The sequence below is a fragment of the Podarcis liolepis genome (assembly GCF_965112155.1).
Source record: "Podarcis liolepis genome assembly, chromosome: 1".
In the NCBI taxonomy this organism is placed as follows: domain Eukaryota; kingdom Metazoa; phylum Chordata; class Lepidosauria; order Squamata; family Lacertidae; genus Podarcis; species Podarcis liolepis.
This window is the reverse complement of record NC_139554.1, coordinates 12,613,835-12,639,039: the sequence shown is the minus strand read 5'-3', so window position 1 is coordinate 12,639,039 and position 25,205 is coordinate 12,613,835. Positions and strand designations below refer to the sequence as shown.

At 46.9% G+C, this 25,205-nt stretch overlaps 1 protein-coding gene across 11 annotated transcripts in view; it reads right to left on the bottom strand.

Moving 5' to 3' along the window:
• CEP170B (centrosomal protein 170B) overlaps window positions 1-25,205 on the bottom strand; it is an 85,193-nt gene that overhangs the window by 43,518 nt on the left and 16,470 nt on the right. For all 11 annotated transcript variants that reach the window (XR_014529077.1, XM_083516770.1, XM_083516769.1 and 8 more), the window contains exons 4-6: window positions 23,591-23,669; window positions 17,260-17,318; window positions 13,100-13,238 (exon numbers count right to left, since the gene is read on the bottom strand). Coding sequence is in view for 10 of the 11 variants with exons in the window: in XM_083516770.1 (XP_083372896.1) it covers window positions 13,100-13,238; window positions 17,260-17,318; window positions 23,591-23,669 (277 nt within the window). In the remaining variant the exon portion in view is untranslated. The remainder of the gene's footprint in view (window positions 1-13,099; window positions 13,239-17,259; window positions 17,319-23,590; window positions 23,670-25,205) is intronic.

Below are 25,205 nucleotides of genomic sequence, written 5' to 3'. Positions count from 1 at the left end.
GGGATTAACAAGATAAAAATGGGCAAGGAAAAATGAAGAAAAGAAAGACCAACAGAGCACCGCCAATCAAAATTATCAAGTTCCAGTAGATTGTATTTAACCCAGCAAAGCATTATGGGAGTTCCAGAATAAGGTGTCATCCATCATGTATATACTAATAATGAACTTAATTCTCCAGGAGCCAATTATTAGGTAGCCAAAGAAGGGACAAGAAGATGATGGGGGAGAATCTCAACATTTGCAGAAATACAAGAAAAGTTGGGTGGTAGAATCAAGGCTTGAGAGGGGAGAATCCACAAGACTGTGCGTGTGTTCAGTGGAAAACTGGTGGCGGAGGGAGAGATGGAATATACTGGGGGGGGAAGGCATGACTAGCTCACACCCTGAATAGGAGCACTCCATGCTGCAAAATTTGGCTGCAGGTCCCATTTGCCATCACTCACAGCTCAAGACACTCAAGGACTTCCTCTCCCCTTAAGAACCAGCCTGGACCCTGCAATCCTCCTCCATGGCCCTTCTTTGCATGTTTCTCCCACAAGAGGTCTGGAGGGCAGCAATATGAGAACGGGCCTTTTCTGCGGTGGCTCCTTGTTTCTGGAAAGCTCTCCCCGGGGAGGCTTGCCTGGCACCTTCACTACATATCTTTAGGAGCCAGGCAACAAGGTTGCTCTACAACCAGGCCTTTGGCAGAGCAAACAATTGGTTTTGTATTGTTGTTCTTATTAGATCAGGAATTTTTGTATGGGGAAGTTATTGTATTGGGAAGTTTTTAATGTTTGACGTTTTATTATGTTTTTATATCAAGGGAAGTAATAGTGCCACTGTATTCTGCTCTGGTCAGACCTCACCTGGAGTACTGCGTCCAGTTCTGGGCACCACAATTCAAGGAGGACACTGACAAACTGGAACGTGTCCAGAGGAGGGCAACCAAAATGGTCAAAGGCCTGGAAACGATGCCTTATGAGGAACGGCTAAGGGAGCTGGGCATGTTTAGCCTGGAGAAGAGGAGGTTAAGGGGTGATATGATAGCCATGTTCAAATATATAAAAGGATGTCACATAGAGGAGGGAGAAAGGTTGTTTTCTGCTGCTCCAGAGAAGCGGACACGGAGCAATGGATCCAAACTACAAGAAAGAAGATTCCACCTAAACATTAGGAAGAACTTCCTGACAGTAAGAGCTGTTTGACAGTGGAATTTGCTGCCAAGGAGTGTGGTGGAGTCTCCTACTTTGGAGGTCTTTAAGCAGAGGCTTGACAACCATATGTCAGGAGTGCTCTGATGGTGTTTCCTGCTTGGCAGGAGGTTGGACTCGAAGGCCCTTGTGGTCTCTTCCAACTCTATGATTCTATGATTCTATGATTCTATTCTATATGCACTGGAAGCAGCCCCAAGTGGCTGGGGAAACCTAGCCAGATGGACAGGGAATTATTAATAACAACAACAACAACAACAACAACAACAACAACAACAACAACAACAACAACAACAACATAACAACATACCACTGAGCCATCCCGATTTAAACAGGGCACCCCAGAAATTCAGAAACCACCCTGGCTTCTGAGTGGATCGTAGAATGTCCCATTTTTTGGTCCAGCGCTATGGTGCAAGTCAGCTTGCTCCTGTGAGAGCTTGGGACCAACCCCCCCCCCCCGAGTGCCCCAATTTGGATCACCTGGATGTTGGAGGGTACCTTATATATGCATTCTGTGTTTGCACATTTTAAATTTATTCTGTAAACCACACTGTGAACTTCAAATGAAGGACGGTGTATACATTTAATAAATAATAACAATAATCACTGAAGTTAAAGCAGCTTTGTCCCACGAATGAACAGTGCTGCCTCACCTGAGCCACGGACGGTTTCTTCCTGGCACTGCCAGCACTGACTGGCAGCATCTCTTGAATCCACCTCCCTCGAGTCACAAGGGGTTGGGGGGCAGAGTCCTTCCCAATCCTGGTACTCCTGAATTTCCAGGATGCCCTGTTTGGTTTTTTGGATTGAACTCTTTTGTTCAAGCTCATGGGAGAAGGAATTTGAGGGCCACTGGGGAAAACAGTGCTAACAAATCCATGGTACAAGCTGATTGCAGGAGGGTGACAGCAGGGTTAATGCACAAAGGCAGCAAACTGCGGTTTTTGGGACTTGAGTGGGTGACGGCAACCAGAGGGCGCATCACACACTTGAAAGGGCACAACGTGTTGGATGCGCTTTACATCTATGGCGTGCAAGTTCTGTGGAGTTTGGAATTCCCCAGCAGATGTGGCAGAAAGTGGTAAAGAAAAAGAGGTGGGGAGCCATTATCCATAACTGGGACGGGAGGCCAGGAGCCACGTTAGATCAACCCAGCAGTGCGTTAGGAGAAGCAGAGCGGCACCCAACCCCCTCTCTGTCCCACTAAAAAGTCAATAAAAATAAAATGAGTGATTGCCAAGAGGGCACTGCACCAGCTCTCTCCAGACAATGAACTTGAGTGCTGATCTAAAAATACCGTCTGGGCAGATCAGAGGAAGGAGAGCCAGGCATTGAAATAAGGGCAGTTGTCCCAAGAGACGGCTTTTAATTGATGGTTCCTGCAGCTTTGATCATGGCAGCGGCTCACTCTATTTTCTTTGAAACCAAAATATTTCTGCACATTCCCCCCCCCCAAAAGTAGCACACAAACACACACACATACGAGTGCCTGGGCTGCCAATGGAAGTTTTTAAGTGACCCCTCTCCCCCCCCCCCCGGACACACCCCAAAGAAAGGAAAAGCATCCTTCAGAGAGACAAAGAAAAAGTGGCGGATTGTAACAAAGGCATCTCTCTCAAAATGAAAATCCATACCACTGCAGTCTAGCCTTTCCCCCATTCATTATTAACAGCTTCCATCTCCAGCAGACACAGATAACGAATGGACTGGCAGTGAGGGGAAAAAATAGCAGAAAAGCAGGGTGGGGAATCTGATTCAATCTTTGATGGTTTAAATCACAGGTCTTCAACGAGGGGGTCGGGAGCTAAAGGTGGATCATGGGGTCACAACACCAAGTGGATGCTGTCATGTTGGACTCCAGCGAAGGCCAGCTGGACCAAAGGAGCATTACACATGGTGTCCTGGCCAGGGCACGTTCCTCTGATGAGACACTCATTCAGTTTCCATGTGTACTGCAAGTGCTTGTGAAACATGGACCACTTATAAAAGCCATCTCCAACTCCTCGAAAGATTCCATCAATGGTGTCTCCAAAAATTTTTGCACATCACTTGGGAAGACAGGCAAACTAATGCCAGTGTACTGGAAGAAGCAAAGATCACCAGTGTCGAAGCAATGATTCAACATCAACTTCGTTAGGCTGGTCATGTTGTGCAGATGCCTGATTCTCGTCTTCCAAAGCAACTACTCTATTCTGAACTTCAAAATGGAAAGCGTAATGCCGGTGGTCAACAAAAGAGGTTTAAAGACTCTCTCAAGACAAATCTAAAAAAATGTAGTATAAACACCAACAACTGGGAAACACTGGCTTGTGAGTGCTCCAGTTGGAGAACAGCTTTTACCAAAGGTGTCATGGACTTTGAAGACGCTCGAACTCAGGACAAAAGTGAGAAATGTGCTAAGAGGAAGGCACATTTGGCAAACCCTCACCATGATCAACACCACCCAGAAACCTATGTCCCCACTATGGAAGGACATGTGGATCCAGAATTGGCCTCCACAGTCACTTATGGACTTACTGTGGAAACCATGTTCATGGAAGACAATCTTATTTGGCTACGAGTCATCAACAAAGAAGTAGTATCATAGAATCGTAGAGTTGGAAGAGGCCCTTGTGTTCGTCTAGTCCAGGCATAGGCAAACTCAGCCCTCCAGATGTTTTGGGACTACAACTCTCATCATCCCTGACCACTGGTCCTGTTAGCTAGGGATGATGGGAGCTGTAGTCCCAAAACATCTGGAGGGCTGAGTTTGCCTATGCCTGATCTATTCCAACCCCCTTGCAATGCAGGAATATGCAGCTGTCCCTTACAAGGATCAAACCTGCAACCTTGGTATGACCAGCACCACACTTTAATCAACTGAGCTATCCAGCTTAAAGAGCAGGGCTTTTCAGCAGGTATGTATTTCTGGCCAACCACTGCCCCCACTTTCCTATTGCTATGCCTAGAGTGAGGAAGCTCTGCATGGAGAAGGGATCACTTTCTGGCCTCTTTCTATGGCTTTCTAGACTTCTCCTGGAGTGAGCAGAAGCTGTGGTGGGGAAGTCTGGTTGCCTGGCAGTTTCCATCATGGCAGTTGCTGCGGGGTTCAGAACATGGTGAGGGGGGAAAGTAGGTGCTCAAGCCTTCCCCCTCTCCACCTGTCCCTCAAGAATTAGAGGGGCAGTTAATCTTTTACAGCTCAGGGGACGTCCAGTCGCCTCCTCCAAGAGTCCAGTCACACACAGAGATATGCTCATTCACATATTTTCAGACACACATCACTCTCGCTGGTAGGAGAGGAACTGCATCTCGAACTTCAGGGATTAAATCAGAGATTTGTCCTACCGGCCACAATGTACCAGCCACACATCCTTTGTGTCCAGGCAAAACAGGTATTGCAGGGTTTTTTAAACAATACCAAAGCCTTCTTAGCAGAAGGAAGAACAGGAGAGAGATGATAGATAGATGATAGATAGATAGATAGATAGATAGATAGATAGATGATAGATAGATAGATAGATAGATAGATAGATAGATAGATAGATAGATGATAGATAGATAGATGATAGATAGATAGATAGATAGATAGATAGATGATAGATAGATAGATAGATAGATAGATGATAGATAGATAGATAGATAGATAGATAGATAGATAGATAGACAGATAGATATAGATAGATGATAGATAGATAGATAGAGATAGATGATAGATGATAGATAGATAGATAGATAGATAGATAGATAGATAGATAGGATAGAGATAGATAGATAAATGATAGATAGATGATAGATAGATAGATAGATGATAGATAGATTAGATAGATAGATGATAGATAGATAGATAGATGATAGATTGATGATAGATAGATAGATGATAGATAGATAAGATAGATAGATAGATAGATAGATAGATAGATAGATAGATAGATAGATAGATGGATGATAGATAGATGATAGATGGATGATAGATAGATGATAGATAGATGATAGATAGAGATAACACAATAAGAGCACATCTCTTTGAAAACCACATTCATTTCTCAAAAAAAAGTAGGGGGGAGATAATTGTTAATGCTAAGCAAATTTAGCACCTAAGCAAGTGAGCCCCATGGAACAGAGTGAGGCTATTTCACAGTAGATATACTTAGGGCCACACCGCGGTTTAAAACAGTATTTTGGGCTGACCAAGAGAACTAAATCACTTCATACCTGCAAAGTATCCACAGCACTGACTGCCAAAGTCCTGTGCTATTCCACAAATCACTTCCAAAAGACGCAAATTTGCAGCCAGCTTCCGTGCATAAAGGAAAACAAATGGTAAAACCTACCTGGGGCTCAGGAGAGAAGGAAGATGACTTCAGAGCTGCAGGATGAGCTCAGGGGCAAATGATGTGCTATACTCCTTCCTAATCTAATCAGGGGGATCAGCTAATTCCTAAATCGCAAGAGGACAGAGCTCTCTTTTCCAATCTGTTTTTATGAAATGAAAACAAAATATTGCAAAGCACCGGCAACTGACGATTGGCAATTGAAACAGACTTGGGTCTCAATAAAAGTTCTCAGGGCTGTGGAATGACGCTTGCTGAAGCTGGCTTCTGCAATGTATTGAGAAAAGGTAGCAAAATAATCATCATCTCATACAAACTTTCACTGTGTTGCTTTTTTCAACATTTTACAAAAACGTATTGCAGGCAATGAGAGGGAATGAAAGAGGCTTTACTTGTTTGGATTCCTAGCGTGGTTCTCCTGGGCTCTCAACTTCCAACAGAAGGAAAACAAACAAATGAAATTTGCTCACCTCGGAGCTCGCTTCAATTTGCTAGAAGCAAATTACTAAATACCTATAGGCTTAACCCAGCAGTTTTCCTTCCAAAGCTTCTTTTCCACCATGACTGAGTAAGCCCACTTTTCTGCTAAAGGTATTATGTTCTTTATTCCATTAATGATTTAAACCCACTTCCAATCCTCAAACTCAGGGAGGGGGACGACTAAAAGGGTCTACAAGAGCCAGATTGTTGGTGTAATGCAAAACCACACACCTGTTGCACGAGACTTTCATTAACGGATCAATGCGTTGAGAAGAGTGCAATACAGCCCTCGTGGGATCGTTGTACTCCTTCAGAATAATGAAGAAGGGATAACGTAGAAGCATAGAATCAGAGTTGGAAGGGATCACGAGGATCATTTAGACCAACCCCCTGCAATGCAGGAATCTTTTGCCCAACATGAGATTCAAACCCACAACCCTGAGATTAAGAGTCTCACAATAACACAATGGAATTCATAGCAGTGGCAATTAACTGAACATTTATTCAAAACCCCATTAAAACTAATCGGTTTAATAATCAACCCAACAAAAATGATCAACTATTTATTGTTTAAATTTGTATGTTTCATTCAAATACCTTAGGGTGGTTCACAGCCTGGAACATAATCGAATGCATCCCCCACATAAAGCCCTGTACAGTTCAGGACCACAGCAACTGAAGAAACCCCTTTGCAGGAGGTCTTTCTCCAGGTGAGCATCAGAAGTGAAGCAGGTGCCTTCTCAGTGGTGGCCCCACAATTATGGAATGCTCTCTCTAGGGGAGGCTCACCTTGGGACTACTCTGCTAGCTTTTCTGGCACTGAAGACCTTTTTCATATTTTCCCAGACTACTAAATCTGTATATTATTATTATTCCTTCCTTCCTTCCTTCCTTCCTTCCTTCCTTCCTTCCTTCCTTCCTTCCCCTCGCCTTTCCTCAAAAAGAGATTCCCGGCCTGTGGAAAGCAAGCAATTTTAGACCAACGGATTCCAGAACATAGAATGTGCCTGAGCCTGATATCTAAATTTGTGAGTGACCTGGGCAGTGGCGTAGAGTGGGTTGTCAGCACCCGGGGCAAGGCAAGTAATTTGCGCCCCCTAACCCATGGATTTGCGCCCCATAACCCCCAGATGTTGCGCCAGGTGCGGCCGACCCCCCCTGGACCCCCCACGCTACGCCATTGCTCCCATCCTCTCATAGCTGGAGGTGCCGGCGACTCAACCTGGGGGCCTTTTGCAAGGAAAGCAGCACTCTCCCATGCAGCCACGAACTGTAGTGGACCGGCTCTTTTGAGAAGCAAGGCGGCCTCGGCTGAGGGACGTGGCTGGTCTCTGCAGGGGAAGGAAAGGAAGAGACCGCGGGGTCTTTTTCTTCCAGGCATCCGTCCAAGAAGGTTTAAACCTCGCTCACCAGAAGAGTTGCAGATCCAGCCGGGGCCGCGCGCGCTTTCCTGAGCGGGAAAGCAAATGCGGGGGAAAGTCTCCTGAGAGGCGCCCTCCCTGCTCTCAGAATGGCGGGATGATGAGAGGCGCCCTCTAAGGGACAAGAGACCCGGGAAATCCACCTCCCACTGAACTGAGCTGGGGTGGGGTGGGGGGACTTAATTGGAAAGAGGATCACAGCTTCCTCGAAGGGAGCCTTTGACCTTGAAGCTTGCTGCTGGCAGGGTGGCTTTTTGCGGTTGCCCCAATTTGGGGCGCAAATACCCTGCGGCTTCGCCCCCCCAACCCCTGCAAAGATGCGGCTTGGGGGGCGCGCGTGCGTTTCCACCTGACTCTCTCCCTCGGCCCCTCCCCGGAGTGTTGCAGTGAGAAAGGGAGAGTCTCCCGCTCGGCTGCCGCTGTTTCTCTCCACGTGTCCGCCGCCAGAGGCAGCAGCGGTAGGCAGCCGTGCCTGTGTGAGCAAGTCTGGCGGCGGAATGGTGGTCTGGTGCTGCGGCTGCCGCTGGGCCCTGGCGGTGGTGCCTCCCGGCGCGCTCTGCCTGGGCGCGGCGCTCAGCGGGCTCCTCAGCTTCGGCTTCTTGGCCGCGGCCCTGGTGCTACAGCCTGCGCCCGAGGCTCTTCGGAGACCCCGGAGGCGGCGAGTGCGCCCCCTCAGATGTTGCGCCCGGTGCGGCTGGCACCCCTGGCACCCCCCACGCTACGCCACTGGACCTGGGACAAGTAAGTGCTCAAGCCCTGGAGCCCTGTTCCGCCTCAGAAGTGAATGGGGGGTGTAACATCAGATGTTGTAATTGGCAGATATTATGAAGCCTCTGCATTGGCGAGGCATGGCAGAAATAACAGGGGCCTCACCTTTACCTTTGCCCTGTCAGTCTACCATGTTCCACCTGCACTGCAGGGCTCCCGTTGAAGTCCTTATTCTGGTGGGACGACATCCGCACAATACACTTAAAAGCAGCATGACACCACTTTAAACAGCCATGGCTTCCCCTAAGAATCCAGGGAACTGCAGTTTGTTAAAGGCGCTGAGAATTGACAGGCAACCCCTATTCCCCACACAGAGCTACAATTCCCAGAGTCGTTTAACAATCAAGGAACTCTGGGAATTGTAGCTCTGTGATGAAAAATAGGCAACTCTCTGCACTCTTTGCAGAGCTCCAGTGATGCTTTGAGGGGAGCCATGAGTGTTAAATTGACGCAACAGTGCTCTGCAGCAGGGGCAATCAGCATCAGGTATGGTTGGACTACAACTCCCATCAGCCTCAGCCAGCAGTTGATGATGGGAGTTGTAGTCTAACAACATCTGGAAGCCCCACATTGGTTACCCTGCTCTGCAGCCTTAACAAACTGTGGTTCCCCAAGGTACTTCACATCACTTTTACAACACACACTTCCAGATCTGGCTACAGCCTCAGTCCAGTATATCTGAAGGAGCATCTCCACCTCCACCGTTCTACCCGGACACTGAGGTCCAGCACCAAGGGCCTTCTGGTGGTTCCCTCACTGCGAGAAGCCAAGTTACAGGGAACCAGGCAGAGGGCCTTCTCGGTAGTGGCGCCCGCCCTGTGGAAAGCCCTCCCGTCAGATGTCAAAGAGATAAACAACTACAGTACCAGACTTTTAGAAGACATCTGAAGGCAGCCTTGTTTAGGGAAGCTTTTAATGTCTGATGCATTACTGTATTTTAATATTTTGTTGGAAGCCGCCCAGAGTGGCTGGGGAGGCCCAGTCAGATGTGCGGGGTATAAATAAATTATTATTATTATTATTATTATTATTATTATTATTATTATTATTACTACTACTACTACTACTACTACTACTACTTGCCCAGGCAGGTGGTATGGACAGACATCTGCCCATACACCAAAAATGCATGGCAGGGAAGGCAAGACCACATCTATTGGCCATGGCTCCAAACACCTAGCACCCAACTGGCCACACCCCAGGCACCCACAGGTGCTGCAGCAATGCAGCTTTACACACTTAGATCCTCTTCTTAGTAATTTTAAACATAGAACCATAGAATTGTAGGGCTGGAAGGGACTCCCAGGGTCATCTCGTCCAACCCCCTGCAATGCAGAAATCTCAACACACAGCCCCCCATCCAATCTGAAACCATACTGGACCCTGTTTAGTTTTGCAAATGTGCAGGCAACAGACGGGCACAGCCAACAAGCTCGAAAGCAGCAGGATGGCCTGCAGACCTGTAAAGTTGGGTTCCAACAGAACTCTGAGCATGCCTAAACATCCCACCAATTTTCAACGGAACTACTGCAAATGTTAGTTTGCAAGGTGCATAGTCAACATGGCAGCCTTCCAGATGGTACTGCGCTGAAACTCCCATCACCCCCAGCTAGCACGGCCAATGGTCAGGTATGATGGCAGCTGCAGTCCAGAATCTGGATGATGGCACATTGGCTGCCCCAGATGTAGGCGAATTTGTGTAATCTCCAGCAGCCGACAAGATAAGACGGGCAAGGGATGCGAATTAATTACTCTGGGGATTGACACGGGAGGGCGGTTGTGCTTTACAACGGCACGGCAAGGATCTGGCTCACATGACAGCTGTTGCCACTGGAAAGTTTCCTTCGGGGCTGAGAAGACAGTCGCTTCCTTTCACCTTTGTCTGCTGTCGCAGCTCATCACGGGAAGCGGCTCCTGCTGAACGCAAACTCCTGGCTCGCTCCGAGCAATGCAAAACGGAGCTTGTCATGTCTGCCGGAGACGTCACAGGTAAAACTGACAGCCACCAGCCACACAGGGGTTGCTCACCCTTATATTTTGCCCCTCTCTTTCCACGATTTAAAGCTCAATGTCCAAGTATTTATATTTGTATTTGCCCCGAACCTTCCCCACAGAAACCAGCTCTTTTAAGCTGAATCCAAGCAAACATCAGTTCGGGTTTTCCTCGGACTGACGATCGAGCTTTAAAAAGAGCTGGGGGTTTTTTGGCAGGGAATGCTCAAGGCAAAAAAGGGCTCTTGGACCTGGAGCTTCAAATCATAGACTGTGCCTGGAACGAACGGAGGAAAGGTAAATGGAGACAAGCCCCGAAAGGGAGGAGGTGTGCCTTTTGAACACAACACATGAATGAAAAAGAGGTAGTTGCATGCCTGCGAACTCTCAGCTCAAATAAAGAACCAACTCTCTCTCAGCTCAAATAAAGAACCAACTCTCTCTCAGCTCAAATAAAGAACCAACAGGGAAAGCATGGCTATAATACCTGATCCCAGCTTAGAGAGGATTTTTGCAAGGACAAATACGCCTGCATGGAAGATTAAGGTCACGAGAAACTGCCGTCACTGAGACTAGCCTCCGTAAGTCCAGCAAAGGATCCCTTTCCCTTCCCTTTGCAACTGAGATGGGCTTTAAGGGCGAACTGAAAGGAGACTCCTGTCAGTCTTAATCATAACAACAATTGCATTATTTGCACCCCGCACATCTGACTGGGTTGCCCCAACCACTCTGGAGCAGCCTCCAACAAATATAAAGCAGAATAAAGCATCAAAACTTCCCTGTGCAAGGCTGCCTTCCTTCCTTCTAACGCACAAGGGGTTGCCAGGGCAACAACTGGCCTTCAAGACAACGCTAATAATAGGTGGTTGAGGGGAGAGGAAGGGGTCGGTCGGTCTCTTCAGCTTTCACCACCCCTTTCCCATAACTTTTGGAATATCGCTTAAGCTTTACTGAGGTGTGTGCATTCTTAAAATATAATTACTGTATGTTCTGGTGTATAAGATGACTTTTGAACCCCAGAAAATATTCTCCAAAGTTGGGGGTCGTCTTATACGGCAGAAAACACGGTAATTCAATTAAAGAGCAACTACACTGAGCTATACTCCTCGGCCTAGTTCTCCTCAGACCCTTTCCAGACATTTATTCTATTTATTCTGTTCTCCACACCAGCCTTGCCTCAAACTGCGGCACTCCAATAAGAACTTGAGAAGGGTCTGGCTGCTAGATCAGGCCTAAGGCCAGGCAGATGGCCAGGAAACATGGTGCGAGCCTGGAATTTCCACCATCTCTTACCATTGGCCATACTGAGCAGGACTAATAGGAGCTGGAGTCCAGCAAAAACCAGAGGGCACCTGCCACTCAAGATGGCGGCCTCTCAGGCAATGCCAGAGAGAAGCCTTTCTTCCCACCTCAGTGCATGATGAAACTGGGTGAATGATTTGGCTTACGGGCTAATCCCCAGAGGAGGGAATGCCTGGAATCAAGAGGATTCGCGTTTATTTGAAAGTGAGATTTTGCTTAACCCTGAAATAGAGAAACATGAGGAAAACAGGGGGAAAGGGAAGGAAGAACCTGCCTTGTATTTGATGCAGTTCGATTGCGCCCCATTTATCAGAGATTTAGGGTTGTAGTCAGTGCTAGTCACACTGAAAAGGAACAGATATGACTAACCTAAGTCCATCAATGGGTCGACTCAGTATGACCAGCACCAAATGCAACTTTATTATTTATTCCTTTTATTATTTCTTTATACTGCACCTTTCAACAATGCTCCCTATATAGGTGGGTTTGATAAAAGCGTCGACATAAGAAGCAAAACGGTGAGACAATGCAGAACAGCTAAAAAGCTGCCTTAAATATCATGCCTGTATATCCAGATAAAAAGTAATCAAAGAAGACCCTCTTAAGAATAGTAACATGAAGAGAGAGGGCTGCTGGATCAAGCCAGTGGCTGATTGGATGTCTGTGGGAAAGCTGAAAGCAGGATTTTATCACAAGAGCAATCACCTCTCTGGCTTCCAGGAACTGCTATTCACTAGCATTAATAATAATAATAATAATAATAATAATAATAATAATAATAATTATTATTATTATTATAATACTGCCCTTCATCCACCCATCACAAGGAGGTTCACAATATAAAAACGCAAAAATACATACCATAATAATGAACGAAAACAATTTTTAAAAACCCACAGTTTAAGTTTTGCTACCTCCGTCCATGGAGGCAGAACAAAGCCATTCTGGCTGGTAGCCACTCATAACTTTTTCCTCTGCAAATCTGCCAAAGTTCTCTTTTAATGCCACCCAAGCCCATCGCTGCCTCCTGTGGGAGCGAGTTCAAATCTCACGTAGATCTCATTTTGGCATGGGTAAGGAGAGGCAATTTGGGGCGTGGGTGGCGCTGTGGGTTAAACCACAGAGCCTAGGGCTTGCCGATCAGAAGGTTGGCGGTTCGAATCCCCGCAACGGGGTGAGCTCCCATTGCTCGGTCCCTGCTCCTGCCAACCTAGCAGTTCGAAGGCACGTCAAAGTGCAAGTAGATAAATAGGTACCGCTCCGGCGGGAAGGTAAACAGCATTTCCGTGTGCTGTTCTGGTTCACCAGAAGCAGCTTAGTCATGCTGGCCACATGACCCGGAAGCTGTACGCCGGCTCCCTCGGCCAATTAAGCGAGATGAGCGCTGCAACCCCATAATCGTTCGTGACTGGACCTAATGGTCAGGGGTCCCTTTACCTTTTAAGAAGAGGCAAGGTTACATTGCACCAGATCCACGATGGCAACCCCACACTCCTGCTGAACAGCTAACTTCTAATCACTGGCAAAATCAAGACTTGCAACAGAGAGAGAGAGAGAGAGAGAGAGAGAGAGAGAGAGAGAGAGACTCGTTTCGGTGCCCGGCCAACTGGTTTTCCCATACAGGTACCTGTAATTGCTTTCTTCTCGCCTTTCTCCAGCTTCGCTTGGGGCGACTCGGTCTCTCCGCCGTGCTCCAAAGGCTGCTCTACCCTTTTCATGACTGCACTTTTGAAGCTCATCTGCAGCTGGCTGGTGTATTTCTCATGCTGAAGGGCAAAAGAGAGACACACAAACGTCTATAGCGCAAAGGTGGGGTGGGGGGGAACCCTTTCCCAGCCCAAGGGCAACTCTCCCATTCTGAGCAAGCCTTCGGGGGCCGCGAGACAATTTTTGGGTAGAGCAAAATAAGTGTTCAGTTTATTCACGGGCAAGCTTATTCGCACACTCTCTAGCCACTATCCAGGCAAGCAAGAAGTATTGTCGGAGTTCAAGGACAGGGCGGGATTTAATGAAAATTTAATTTGATGAGGCCCTAAACTACTGAAGGTAATGGGGCCCTTTATATGTGATATTTCAGGGAGCAGGCTAGCAGGCAGGGCCCATTACTAACATCATAGGAGCCTCAGGAACACAAAACACTGTTGCTGTATGTAGGTTTTATTTTTATTTTTTTTATCTTATATTTTGGAAATGTACACTCAGGGTTTTTTCCTTTGATTTTTTTTTGGGGGGAGGGGTGGCCCAAGAGAAGAAGAAGAAGAAGAGTTTGGATTTGATATCCCGCTTTATCACTACCCAAAGGAGTCTCAAAGCGGCTAACATTCTCCTTTCCCTTCCTCCCCCACAACAAACACTCTGTGAGGTGAGTGAGGCTGAGAGACTTCAGAGAAGTGTGACTAGCCCAAGGTCACCCAGCAGCTGCATGTGGAGGAACGGAGACGCAAACCCGGTTCACCAGATTACGAGTCCACCGCTCTTAACCACTACACCACGCTGGCTCTCGAGAGTGGGGCCCTAAGCTATAGCTTGCTTAGCTTATACGTAAATCTGGCACTGTTCAAGGACACATTCCAGCCAGGCAAAAACAAGTCAAGGATGGTGAGAGGTGTGACTTGGAAGTATGTGTGGGCACAGAGGAACAGCTGGTGTGAACACCTGCAAACAGGTTGATGTGAACACTCAGGGCATGGGTCTGAATGCATATGAAGCTGCCACTGGGACAAAGCAAAGCATCTCTGGGACTAGTCGGTGCTTGGATGGAACTGTCTGGCCCATTGGGGGGGGGGAGACACACCCAGAATCAAAGAAGTTTAGAATTGAAAAGGAACATCAGATTCATCTAGTCCAACCCCTGCAATGCAGGAACATTGAAATTGAAATTAATAATTTGTCATTGTTACAGTGTGAGGATTAAATAGGAATGGGGAAATGGAAAAAAAAAATGGTAGTACCGTATTTTTTGCTCTATAGGGCGCACTGGACCATAGGGCGTACCTAGTTTTTGGGGGGAGGGGGAATAAAGGGGGGGAATTATTTTTTCCCCCCCAGCCCCAAAGAGCAAAGAACTCCCGCCGCGCTCTGAAGACTTGCAGATAGCTTCCTGAAGCCTGGAGAGCGAGAGGGGTCGGTGCGCACCGACCCCTCTCGCTCTCCAGGCTTCAGCGGAAGCCTGCATTCGCTCCATAGGACGCACACACATTTCCCCTTCATTTTTGGAGGGGGAAAAGTACATCCTATAGAGCGAAAAATACGGTATTTTGCGGGGGGGTGCAAAAAGGCAAGAAGCTTGAGGAGAAATGGAGCTTCTTTGCAGTCCTGGGGCAGTGCCTATAGACACCATGGCACCCTCAGACCCCTTATTTTTAATATTTTAAAAAACTGACGGGGGTTGGACTTTTGAGGTGGTCTGCCTGCTTGGGGAGCCTGCCTACTTGTGTGCGTGCATGTTTTGTTTTTTTCTGGGGGTTGCAGATGTTCTGCCTGTTGTTGTTCGGAAAGGCGATCATCGCTAGTTTTTCTTTCTGTGAAATGGGCTGTGTCTGTGTGTATACATGGCAGCTTCCTGGATTTCTAAGAAGGCTGGAGACATTTCTTATAACCCGTTGCTGAAACAAGCCACTGTTTCCAAATACACCCCCCCCCGATCTTTTGTAGAAGCTCTTTTGCCCTGCCACAGAATTCACACAAAATCTCCAATCTGCACTGTTGTGTTTCTTTCTTACGATGTGCGTATTATTTTCTCAGGCTCGGGCAGCCAAAACATGGCCCGAATCCTGCCCGACAACTTTGCCTGAGCCATGGACTTTCACAAGAACCTTGTCATTGGCTGGCTTTAAAAGAATAAGTAAGTGAAATTGCTAATGCTCATGACTATGGGCCAAAACCTTGACAAGGGGAAGAAGGCAGCCTATCCTATAGAACAGGTGGAGATATATAATAATCAGCGAAGTACCAGTCTTGGCAAAACACGGAACTGCCAGGTGGGGATTAACTCTGATCTAAGATTGTTTCAGCATACTGCACTGGGTGTTTCTCATGGGAAAGCTCTGAAATAAATGGGAGTGGTGGTGCAAAGGTGCATCTGTGCTTTTTGCACAACACCTGTTCTCATCAACAAGGCTGAATGAGAAGCTCAGAATGAATTGTGCACACCACACTCACTCTCCTCCACTGGGGGTTTCTAAGCAGAGGTTAGATGACCATCAGTCCTGTATGATCTAACTGAGATTCCTGCATTGCAGGGGGTCGGACTGGATGACCCTTGGGGGCCCCTCCCAACCCTATATGAACATCTGGAAGGCCAAATGTTCCCCACACCTAAGCTTAAGCCAATACTATCTACCCAGATGCAGGGGGAGAGTCCGTTTGCATTTCTTAGCGCAGAAAGTATTGATCTGATGTGTACAGATCTTTCCTATTCTAATTGATTCAAGAGGGTTCTGGAAACTTCTCTGTGTGAAAGAAACAAGCAGAAGGTTCGTGGTGTTTGGGTTATGCCTTCCGAGAAGCTGAGTGCAGCTGGTTCAGTTATCTCTTTCAGTCAAGGTCATGCTGACTATAAAAGTAAGGCCAGAAGGAGTCTGGGCTTCACTTTCTCTTTCTGTCTCTCTTCCTTCTGGTGTGGTGTTCTGTACATAGTACAGTGGTGCCCCGCAAGACGAATGCCTCGCAAGACGAAAAACTCGCTAGACGAAAGGGTTTTTCAGTTTTGCGTTGCTTCGCTAGACGAATTTCCCTATGGGCTTGCTTCGCAAGACGAAATGTCTTGCGCTTTTTTTTTAAAGCGGCTTGAAGAGGCGCAGTTGCGACGGACCGTGCTTCGCAAGACGAAAACATCGCAAGACGAAAAGACTCACAGAACGAATTCTTTTCGTCTTGCGAGGCACCACTGTACAGTGGACGCTCAGGTTGAAAACGTGATCTGTGCGGGATGCACGTTCGCAACCCGCGTCTGCGGGTTGCAATTTGGCGCTTCTGCACATGCGCAAAGCGTGATTTAGCGCTTCTGCATATGCGCAACTGCCGAAACCCAGAAGTAACCCGTTCCAGTACCTCCGGGTTTCGGAAGTACCGAAAAGGGTTACGTCTGGGTTTTGCCAGTCTGCAACCCAAAAAGACACAACCTGAAGTGGCTGTAACCCGAGGTATGACTGTACGCTTAGTGTTAAGGTTTCGTGTTATTATAAGTTATTGTAAATTTAAGTTAAGTCTGCTGCAACTGGATTTCTTATGGACAGTGCCAATCCTGATTGTATTGGATTTGTGACCATTATGCTCATTTGCCTTCAGTAGCAGTAAAGCTCTGCTAGATGAAATATTAATTGCCTCTGGTCTATTTTTGGGGAATCCTGCAATGTGTTTAAGTTTTTACTCTGCTAACTATACGTTGGAATCTGCTCTGGATCAATATTGAGTAGAATTCCCTGACACTCTCTACAGGCACAGAAATGACCTTCCCAATATCAGCTGATCTCGTTATCCACGGAAACATGCAGAGCATGCATCCCACCACTGAGCCCCGCAGACCCTCATTTCTACTGCTAGGAGAGCTATCAGAGGCACCAGATCCCACGCCTCCTATGAATGTGGGAAATCCCATTTCCCCGACGCCCGTTTTGGGGGATTTTGCAAGCTAAGCAGCAGAAAGAAAATGGTGTCGAGCCACTCATGCAATCTCCCTGAGCTGTAGGAATAGTTCACTAGCGCAAGAAGCGTGTCATAAATAGCCCCCCTTATTCTCATCCTGCCCCCCCCCAAACAAACACAAAAAGGAATGCAAATTCTCACCTTTAGTGCTTCTTCTGGGACCTTGTGTTGGATGTGTTCGAGCACATACATGTTGGCATGTAGAGAACACGTTAAGGAAAGAGGCAGAGGGTTTTTTTTGCAAGATTCATCTAGTGTAACATTATTAGAAGCCAACGGCAACTCCTCTCCCAACACGGTCATGTCAGATGATTTCAAAGGAGCCATAAATAAACATTCATCGTACAGCGGCTGGAAAGGGAAAGTGTGTAAGGGGGTGCAGATTCGCCATCTGTGACAAGACTGGTTTGCGATGCGGTGCATATGTCAAAACTGAACATTGCTGTTATAACTGAGGTGCAATCAAATTTTCCCACTCCCGCCAGTGGGGAGCTATCAAAACATCTGCAGGCCTGCTGTTCCTGACAGCTGGGGTGGAAGTTGCAGAGCAGGATGATCAGCCCCAGATCAGGCCCGATGCAGTGATGCAACAGCTTGGGATCCAGCAGATCCCTGGCCGTCTCAGCACAGGCCCAACAGAGCTTTAAGATCTTCCAAGGAGATCCTGTTAGTCATCCCATGACCAGGAGATTATCACTTATCGATGAGGAAGCCGGACGTCTAGGTTGTAGCACCCATCTTTAGAATACTGTCCCCCTGGTTGTTTGAGAGGAAGACAGACGCTAGCTTTAGATGCCTCTTTAAGAAGTTTACACAATATTTCAAGGTCTTCAATTCCCAACTTTCAATCATACACTGCCCAGTTTTACTTATAATACAGTTTTATTCTGTTTCTGCTTAGTTTTTAGGTGTCATTTGTTACTGTTGTATATGTACATGAACGGATATAGATCCCCCATCCAATTATATCTGCCGATTATGATTTGCATAAAGAGAGAGAGAGAGAGAGAACATTATATAAATTCTACAAATCAATGAAGAAAAGGAAGTCACTGCATCTTCAAAAGGAAAAATAATACACAACACACCAGCTAGGATCACCTCGCAGCCAAAACTTACATCATTTCTACAAGGAAGTAAAACAAAAACAAAAACCTCAGGTGGTCAAGAGAGGAAAAACAGGTGATTCAGAATCACAGGAGGAGAAAGTTTATGTGATGACATCATTCCTTTCTCCCTGCCTGCCTCTTCCCCCCCCACACACACACCCTTTCTGCCAAGTCCTCTTACACCTATCCATCCAGCTGCAATTAAATTAAGCTATACTTCAATTGGCAAGGAGGACACTTGAGAGTCCCTGAAAGGCTGCACCAATCCAGGGCATGCCCTTGCAACACACAGAGTGCATTCCATTCATTTCAAATGAGTTAGTTCTCCTATGAAGGGTTGCTCACACTAAAAGATTTTTATTTTTATTTTTATTTTTTGAAGAAGAAGAAGAAGAAGAAGAAGAAGAAGAAGAACCACCTAGGAAAATCCCTGCTGGATCAGACCAAGCATTCGGTTCTCACAGTGTAAGGCCATCCAAGTCAATGGTCATCACTACTGCACAGAGTTCGAAAAACCAGGCCTCTTCACAGACATAAATGTGGCACCTTAAAGCCAGGTTATGGGTGCAACAACAGAATGTCTAGGCGTGCCTTTTAAATAACAAGAATACAAAACTGAAAATGAATGAACTGCAGCTAAAATTTTACGTTTGTTTAGTCCTTCCCCCGCCCACCCCACGTAATATTCTTGTATTCTTCTCCAGTCTTTGGAGAGTAGCTGGAAGTGGGGAGGCAGAAAAAGGTCCTCCTTTCCTTCCACTCTGCAATTTTTATCTTGAAATCTTAGGCGCAGTATTCCGCCCAGAGCTCAGAAAATGCCCACATTACTGAAACTCCCTATCGCAAAATGTGCCTAGAACAGGCACCCCCGAACTTGGCCCTCCAGCTGTTTTGGGACTACAATTCCCATCATCCCTGACCACTGGTCCTGTTAGCTAGACATGATGGGAGTTGTATTCCCAAAACTGCTGGAGGGCCGAGTTTGGGGATGCCTGGCCTAGAACAATGGGAGTTTCGAACACTGCTGCACAGACCATACGTCCCTGCTTGGTCACTGCTCAGCAGAGGCGGCTAGAAAGTGCACATCCGCCCCCTTGACCGCCATGTTGCCAGACACTGTGGCACATGGGCACTGAGCTGTCCAGCTTCCAGAATCACATGGGTAGGGCAGAGTCGCTGCCAGAGGAATCCTTGGCTGGGCCTGTTCCACTCCGTGCAGGTGAAAGGCAGCACCCTTAAGAGCAAAGAGGGGGAGAGGGGGATGTTTGAGAAACCCAGCTACGGGTGGTCCAGGTTTGCTCAGGTGACAAAAAGGCTTTCCAACCATGTCCTGGGCCCCTCAATCTCTCTCATCGCCAACAAAAACTAATAATAGATAAAGAACCTACCCACGTGACGCTGACACCAAAACCTCGCACACACACCATGTAAAAATACCAGAGTTTGCTATCTGCCCCCTTTCTCTCTCTCCTCCTCCAGCCTCATACTGTCTGTAACATTACAGTGGTACCTTGGTTCTCAAACTTACCGTATTTTTCGCCCTATAGGACACACTTTTTCCCCTCCAAAAATGAAGGGGAAATGTGTGTGCGTCCTATGGGGCGAATGCAAGCTTTCGCTGAAGCCTGGAGAGCGAGAGGGGTCGGTGCGCACTGGCCCCTCTCGCTCTCCAGGCTTCAGGAAGCTCTGCGCAACCCTCGGGAGACTGGCTCCGAGGGTTGCGCAGAGCTGCCTGCAGCCCCGGGATCAGCGCAGCTCTGCGCGGCCACCGGGAGCCGGGCGCGAAGTCCCGCCCCGCTCCGGATGGCGGCACAGAGCTGCCTGCAGTCCCGGGATCAGCGCACTTCTCCCCATCGCCAGCCCCACAAGCTCGGGGGACAGCGGGGAGGCAGAGCGTGCCTTCCCACTGTTCCCCGACCTGGTTCTTCCAGCCCCGCACCTGGGGGGGGAATAAATTTTTTTTCTTTATTTCCCCCCCCAAAAACTAGGTGCGTCCTATGGGCCGGAGCGTCCTATGGGGCGCAAAATACGGTAATCCATTCTGGAAGTCCGTTCCAAAAGCAAAGTGTTCCAAAAGCAAGGCGCATCTTCCCATGCAAAATAATGCAAAACGGATTAATCCATTCCAGACTTTTATAAACAACCCTTAAAACAGCAATTTAACATGGATTTTACTATCTAATGAGACCATTGATCCATAAAATGAAAGCAATAATCAATGTACTGTACTATAAAATAAATAAGACAGTATTGTAGATGACAAAAATAAAAATTAAAAAAAAAATCTTACCTGCACTGATGATAGTCATTGTTTGGATAGGGGGCTTTTTTATCCATTTCCGCAGTCACACAATCAATCAATCAGCAGCTGAACTGGGTTCCACACAGTCACAAAAACAAATTAACCGGAAAAGCCTCAAAAATGAAAAATAAATAGCAAAAACAAAAGCACCAAACTTAATCCGTTCTGGAAGTCTGTTTGACTTCCAAAATGTTCGAAAACCAAGGGAGCAGCTTCTGATTGGTGCAGGCACCCCAGAAACAATAGCCGACAGCCGCATCAGACGTTTGGCTTCCAAATAATGTTCAGAAACCGGAACACTTACTTCTGGGTTTTTTGGCATTTGAGAACCAAGGCATTTGTGTACCAAGGCGTTTGAGAACTGAGGTACCACTGTAGTCCCATTGAATCTGTAGAAATGGCTCTATGAACTGAAAGCAGAGATGCTATAAGCACTTTTGTTACTCAATCTGTATTTTTTTATTTTTAAGGAAGAAAGGAAAGGCTTCCCTGTTTGTCACAATCAAGAGCAGGCTAAAATGAAAGTTCAGAGCTCCACCATGAATTTGGTGCCCATTGCCCAGACAGGCTCCAGGTTAAAATGGAACATAGGACTGTATCCTGGGAGCTTTGTGTGCAGGTAGACGGTGGAACACCTGGGTTGGAGAGAAATGAGAAGGCAAGGCAGGCACACGAATAAAGCAGCACTGTGCAAAAATGCATCTGCCACACCCAGACACCAGGCTCTGCCTCCGGAGCAATAAGTATAGACGCAGCACAAAAGATTGCCCCGTCAAAAGCACAACGAACCGTTTTAAACGGGCAACATTGACACAGCTCACATTACAGCTGCACAGAAGAGCTGGCTTGCACTTCACCGACAGAGGAGGGTGGGAGGTTTTTTGGGAATGTTTGGAACCGCAAGAAAGGATTGTGCATGTTGCTTTTAGAGAGAGGGGAACAGACCAAGGACAAGGGCACAGTTGGGGAAACCGGCCAGTTTTTGTCGCGGCCGGCAGATGCGTCGCCTTCTGCATGAGAACACTGCTGACTCAGGCAATGCGAAAGATGGTGCGAGCTATAAAGAGCTGAACGAGAAGGGGACAGGCTGAATGCTTTTTTGGAAAATGCCCATTGGATGGTAGGGAGGGGACGGAGTAAATTGCACCAGGTCGCAGGAATTAGGCATGCAATTTCATCTGCAAAAGATTCCATTTCAGCAAAAGGTTCTCCCCAGCCCTGCAACCACCGCTGCCCCTTCTCTGTCTCTCTCCCTCCGACACAAACACACCACAAACGCCAAGGCCTGCAGAGAGACCCGTGTCTGCTGCCAAGATGCACTGAAATGCCAGCCCCGCCACACTATTTGGGAGAGAGAACCTTGCTTGTCCACAAAGCATGTTAAAGCGGAATAATGCCCGTTTTTGCACTCGACAGAAAACACAGTGTTGAAATGTAGACGAATTTAAGAAAAAATTAAAAAGCCAGAAGTGGGTATGGACCATGGGGTAATTCAGGAACCTGCTTAAAAATCAATGCCTTGCTAATCAGGAATTTTTTGCCCATTGACCTGATTTTAGCATCAAGGCTGTTTAATGAAAGGAGGTCGATATAAATTGGGGGGGGGGGGAATTGGCTGGAGGCACAAGTCACACCAGAGAGCTGTTCTGCAACACCACCATTCATTGTACATCTCGCAGGATAAGCAAAGTTTAGCACGCACACCCCATTTACTCTCAGTACCAGCGTAATATTATTATTTTACTATTTTATTAAATTTATAATAATATAAATTCATATATTTATATTTCATATATTTATATCAATACAGACCAGATGGTTTTTCCCCTGTGGTCATACGTCCTTCAAACCCACAACATGGCAAACAAATCATAAAAGGAAAAGGGCATGGACCAAAAGAATCTCGGGCGTCATGAACTCACCAAATGGCACCTTAAACCTGAATTGCAGTTGCCACCATGGAATGTCCAGGTGCTTTTTTCCCAATGGGAATTGTTATTGTTATTATTACTTTCATGTCTATACCACTTTATATTTTAAAGAACAAATCTCAAAGCAGGTTACAATACCTTAAAACATCAAACGATCCAGAATTAAACCAATTCAAGCTTCAAGGAAAATATTTCACATCCTACTCTTCCAAGTAACGTTTTGCTTTCCCCAGTTGCCAACCTGGCATCCATAGAGGTCCACATGGTCGCAAAACACACCCGGCTAATTTCTAACACAGGTCCCAGCACACTAGTAGTCATTGCTGCAGGCTAGTAACCTCTGGGGGCTTATTTACAAGGCTGGTCTACTCCAGCTGACAGCAGCTGCCTGGATGTCAGGCAAGAGATCTCTCCTGGCACCTGCTAACCTCAGGTGTGCAGGATTTAACCTGGAACCTTCTTCAGGCAAATCAAGTGTTCTATCACAGAGGAAATGGTCCATCCACCTGCCAATTGTTATTAAAAATCCTAGCCTGGGGGACCTAGAGCACACACAGAAAGCGATCGCAACACTGGTAACTGGCTGAAGATACCAGACAACTGGGAGACGATGCTCTGATGAAGAGGTTAAAAGCCCAGCCTCAAAAGCTTCTGCAGCTCCATCTCACAGATGTTTCCAAAAGAGTTAAGCAATTGCATTCTTTCCCTCTGGAGCTGATGCCAAGTGAAAGTTTTTTCAACTGTTTGGGAGGCAGGGATGGAAAGCAAGAGTGCTGTTGTTGCCAATTTAGGGGGATCCAGAGGGAATTCCCCACTGAAGCCAACAAAATCCACTGTTTGGCTTTGCTCAAGGCCAGGATGCAAACATTTTTTCATGTGCCAAATGTCCAAAAACCTCCAAGAGACGGAGGGTGAAATCTAAAGCAAGCTCTTCCATGAGAGTCTCAAGGAAAGAACTTTGCTTTCATATCCTGCATTTCATATCCTCAGAGTGACCTATATTAACTCACTGTCCAAATACAAACCACCACAGGCATTGGCGAGGGGGCAGGATAACTCCCTCAAGGCACGCACGCACACGCACACGCACACACACACACACACACACACAGCACGCCCAAAAAGGATATCATAGCCGAAACGGATCACATCGTTCAGTCTTAGCGTGATGTACTTCTGGTCTGGAATCCGCACATCATTCACAAAAGTCTGTGGAGAAGAAGGGCAAAACGTCATTTAAAAGACTGTTGTTGTTCTTAAAATTTGTATGCCACCCTGCATCACAGGGCAGTTCACAACAGAAAAATACAAAATGAGAATACAAAATACATAAAACAAAACCAGTAACAAACCAATAACCTCCCTCCCACAAACATACCATTTGTGGGCCTGAATATAAGTCTCACTCCCTCCCCCCCAAATTCCAACAATGAAAAGTTAAAAGTGCGGCTTAAATTCATGACCTTACAAAAAATGGCTTTTACGATATTGCTGCTGAAACAGACCTACGGTAAAACAAAACGGGTGTGAGTGCTTGCAGAATTTTAAGGGAGTGTCTTATATTCAGGTGCGGCTTATATCCGGGCCAATACGGTATTTAAAAATCCATAGAATGCTAATGAGTTGAATGTGTTGGGGCAGACAAACATTTTCACCTAGCATTTAAATATATGCAAGGAAGGTGCCAGGCAAGCCTCTTTGGAGAGATCATTCCACAAACGGGGGGCCACTGCAGGAAAAAGCCCTTTCTCATGTTGCCATCCTCCAGACCTCTCAGATGATGATTGCAGGGTTTGGGTCGGTTCAATTGCGGAGAGGCGGTCCTTGGGGTATTGCCGTCCTGAGCCATTTAAGACTTTATAGGTCAACAGCAGCCTTTTGGATTGGGCCTGGAAATTAACTGGCAGCCAACGAGGCATCCTTCAGATGTTGTGGACTACAAATCCCATCATCCCTGACCACTGGCTGTGCTGACTGGAACTGAACAATACCTGGTTAACCGAACACCACACTGACTAACCCTGCCCAAGCAATGCAACAGACACCCTTTACTGCGATTGCTGCAATGACAGACACACACACACACACACACACACACACACACACACACACACACACACTTTATCCGCCTTGAGAAAGATTCAGAGAGATGCAATTGGTTTTTGCTGTATTTATTGAACAACCCATGTGCAGAGAGGCTTTCAGACTATTCACCCAAGCAGAGTACGAATTCTACACATCTGCAGGCAGCCCATGGAATCTCAAAGTGGTTTCGCCTTCCTTGGCATCACAGAAAGGAAGAGACTCTGAAATTTGATAAGTGGAAGATGCTAGAGAGCAGCCGCCGTCTAGTAAATGTGTTTGCTCTGAACTTTAGAGCCAAGTGTTCTCAGACGTCGGCCTGGTAAGCTTTCATAAGTCAAGACCTTGGGCTTTTGAAATAAAACCTATTTGAGGCCCCACGGAGATAACAATGACAAAGCAGCTAACACAGACAGTTCAGCTGGGAAGAGCTATGTTCGTTCTAAGCCCAAAGGTGGGCAGCACAGGAAAATGGGGAAAGGCCATAAGATCTGTAATAGAGCATAGCCATAGCTGTCAACCGTTCCTTATTTGGCGGGAAAGTCCCTTATCCCAGTGCTGTGTCCCTTATTGATGATGTCCCTTAAATTTCCCGGGTTTCAAAGGAAGCAGCTCCTCTCCCTCACTCCCTCCCTGCCGGCCAGGGAAGAGGGAGGCTCCAGC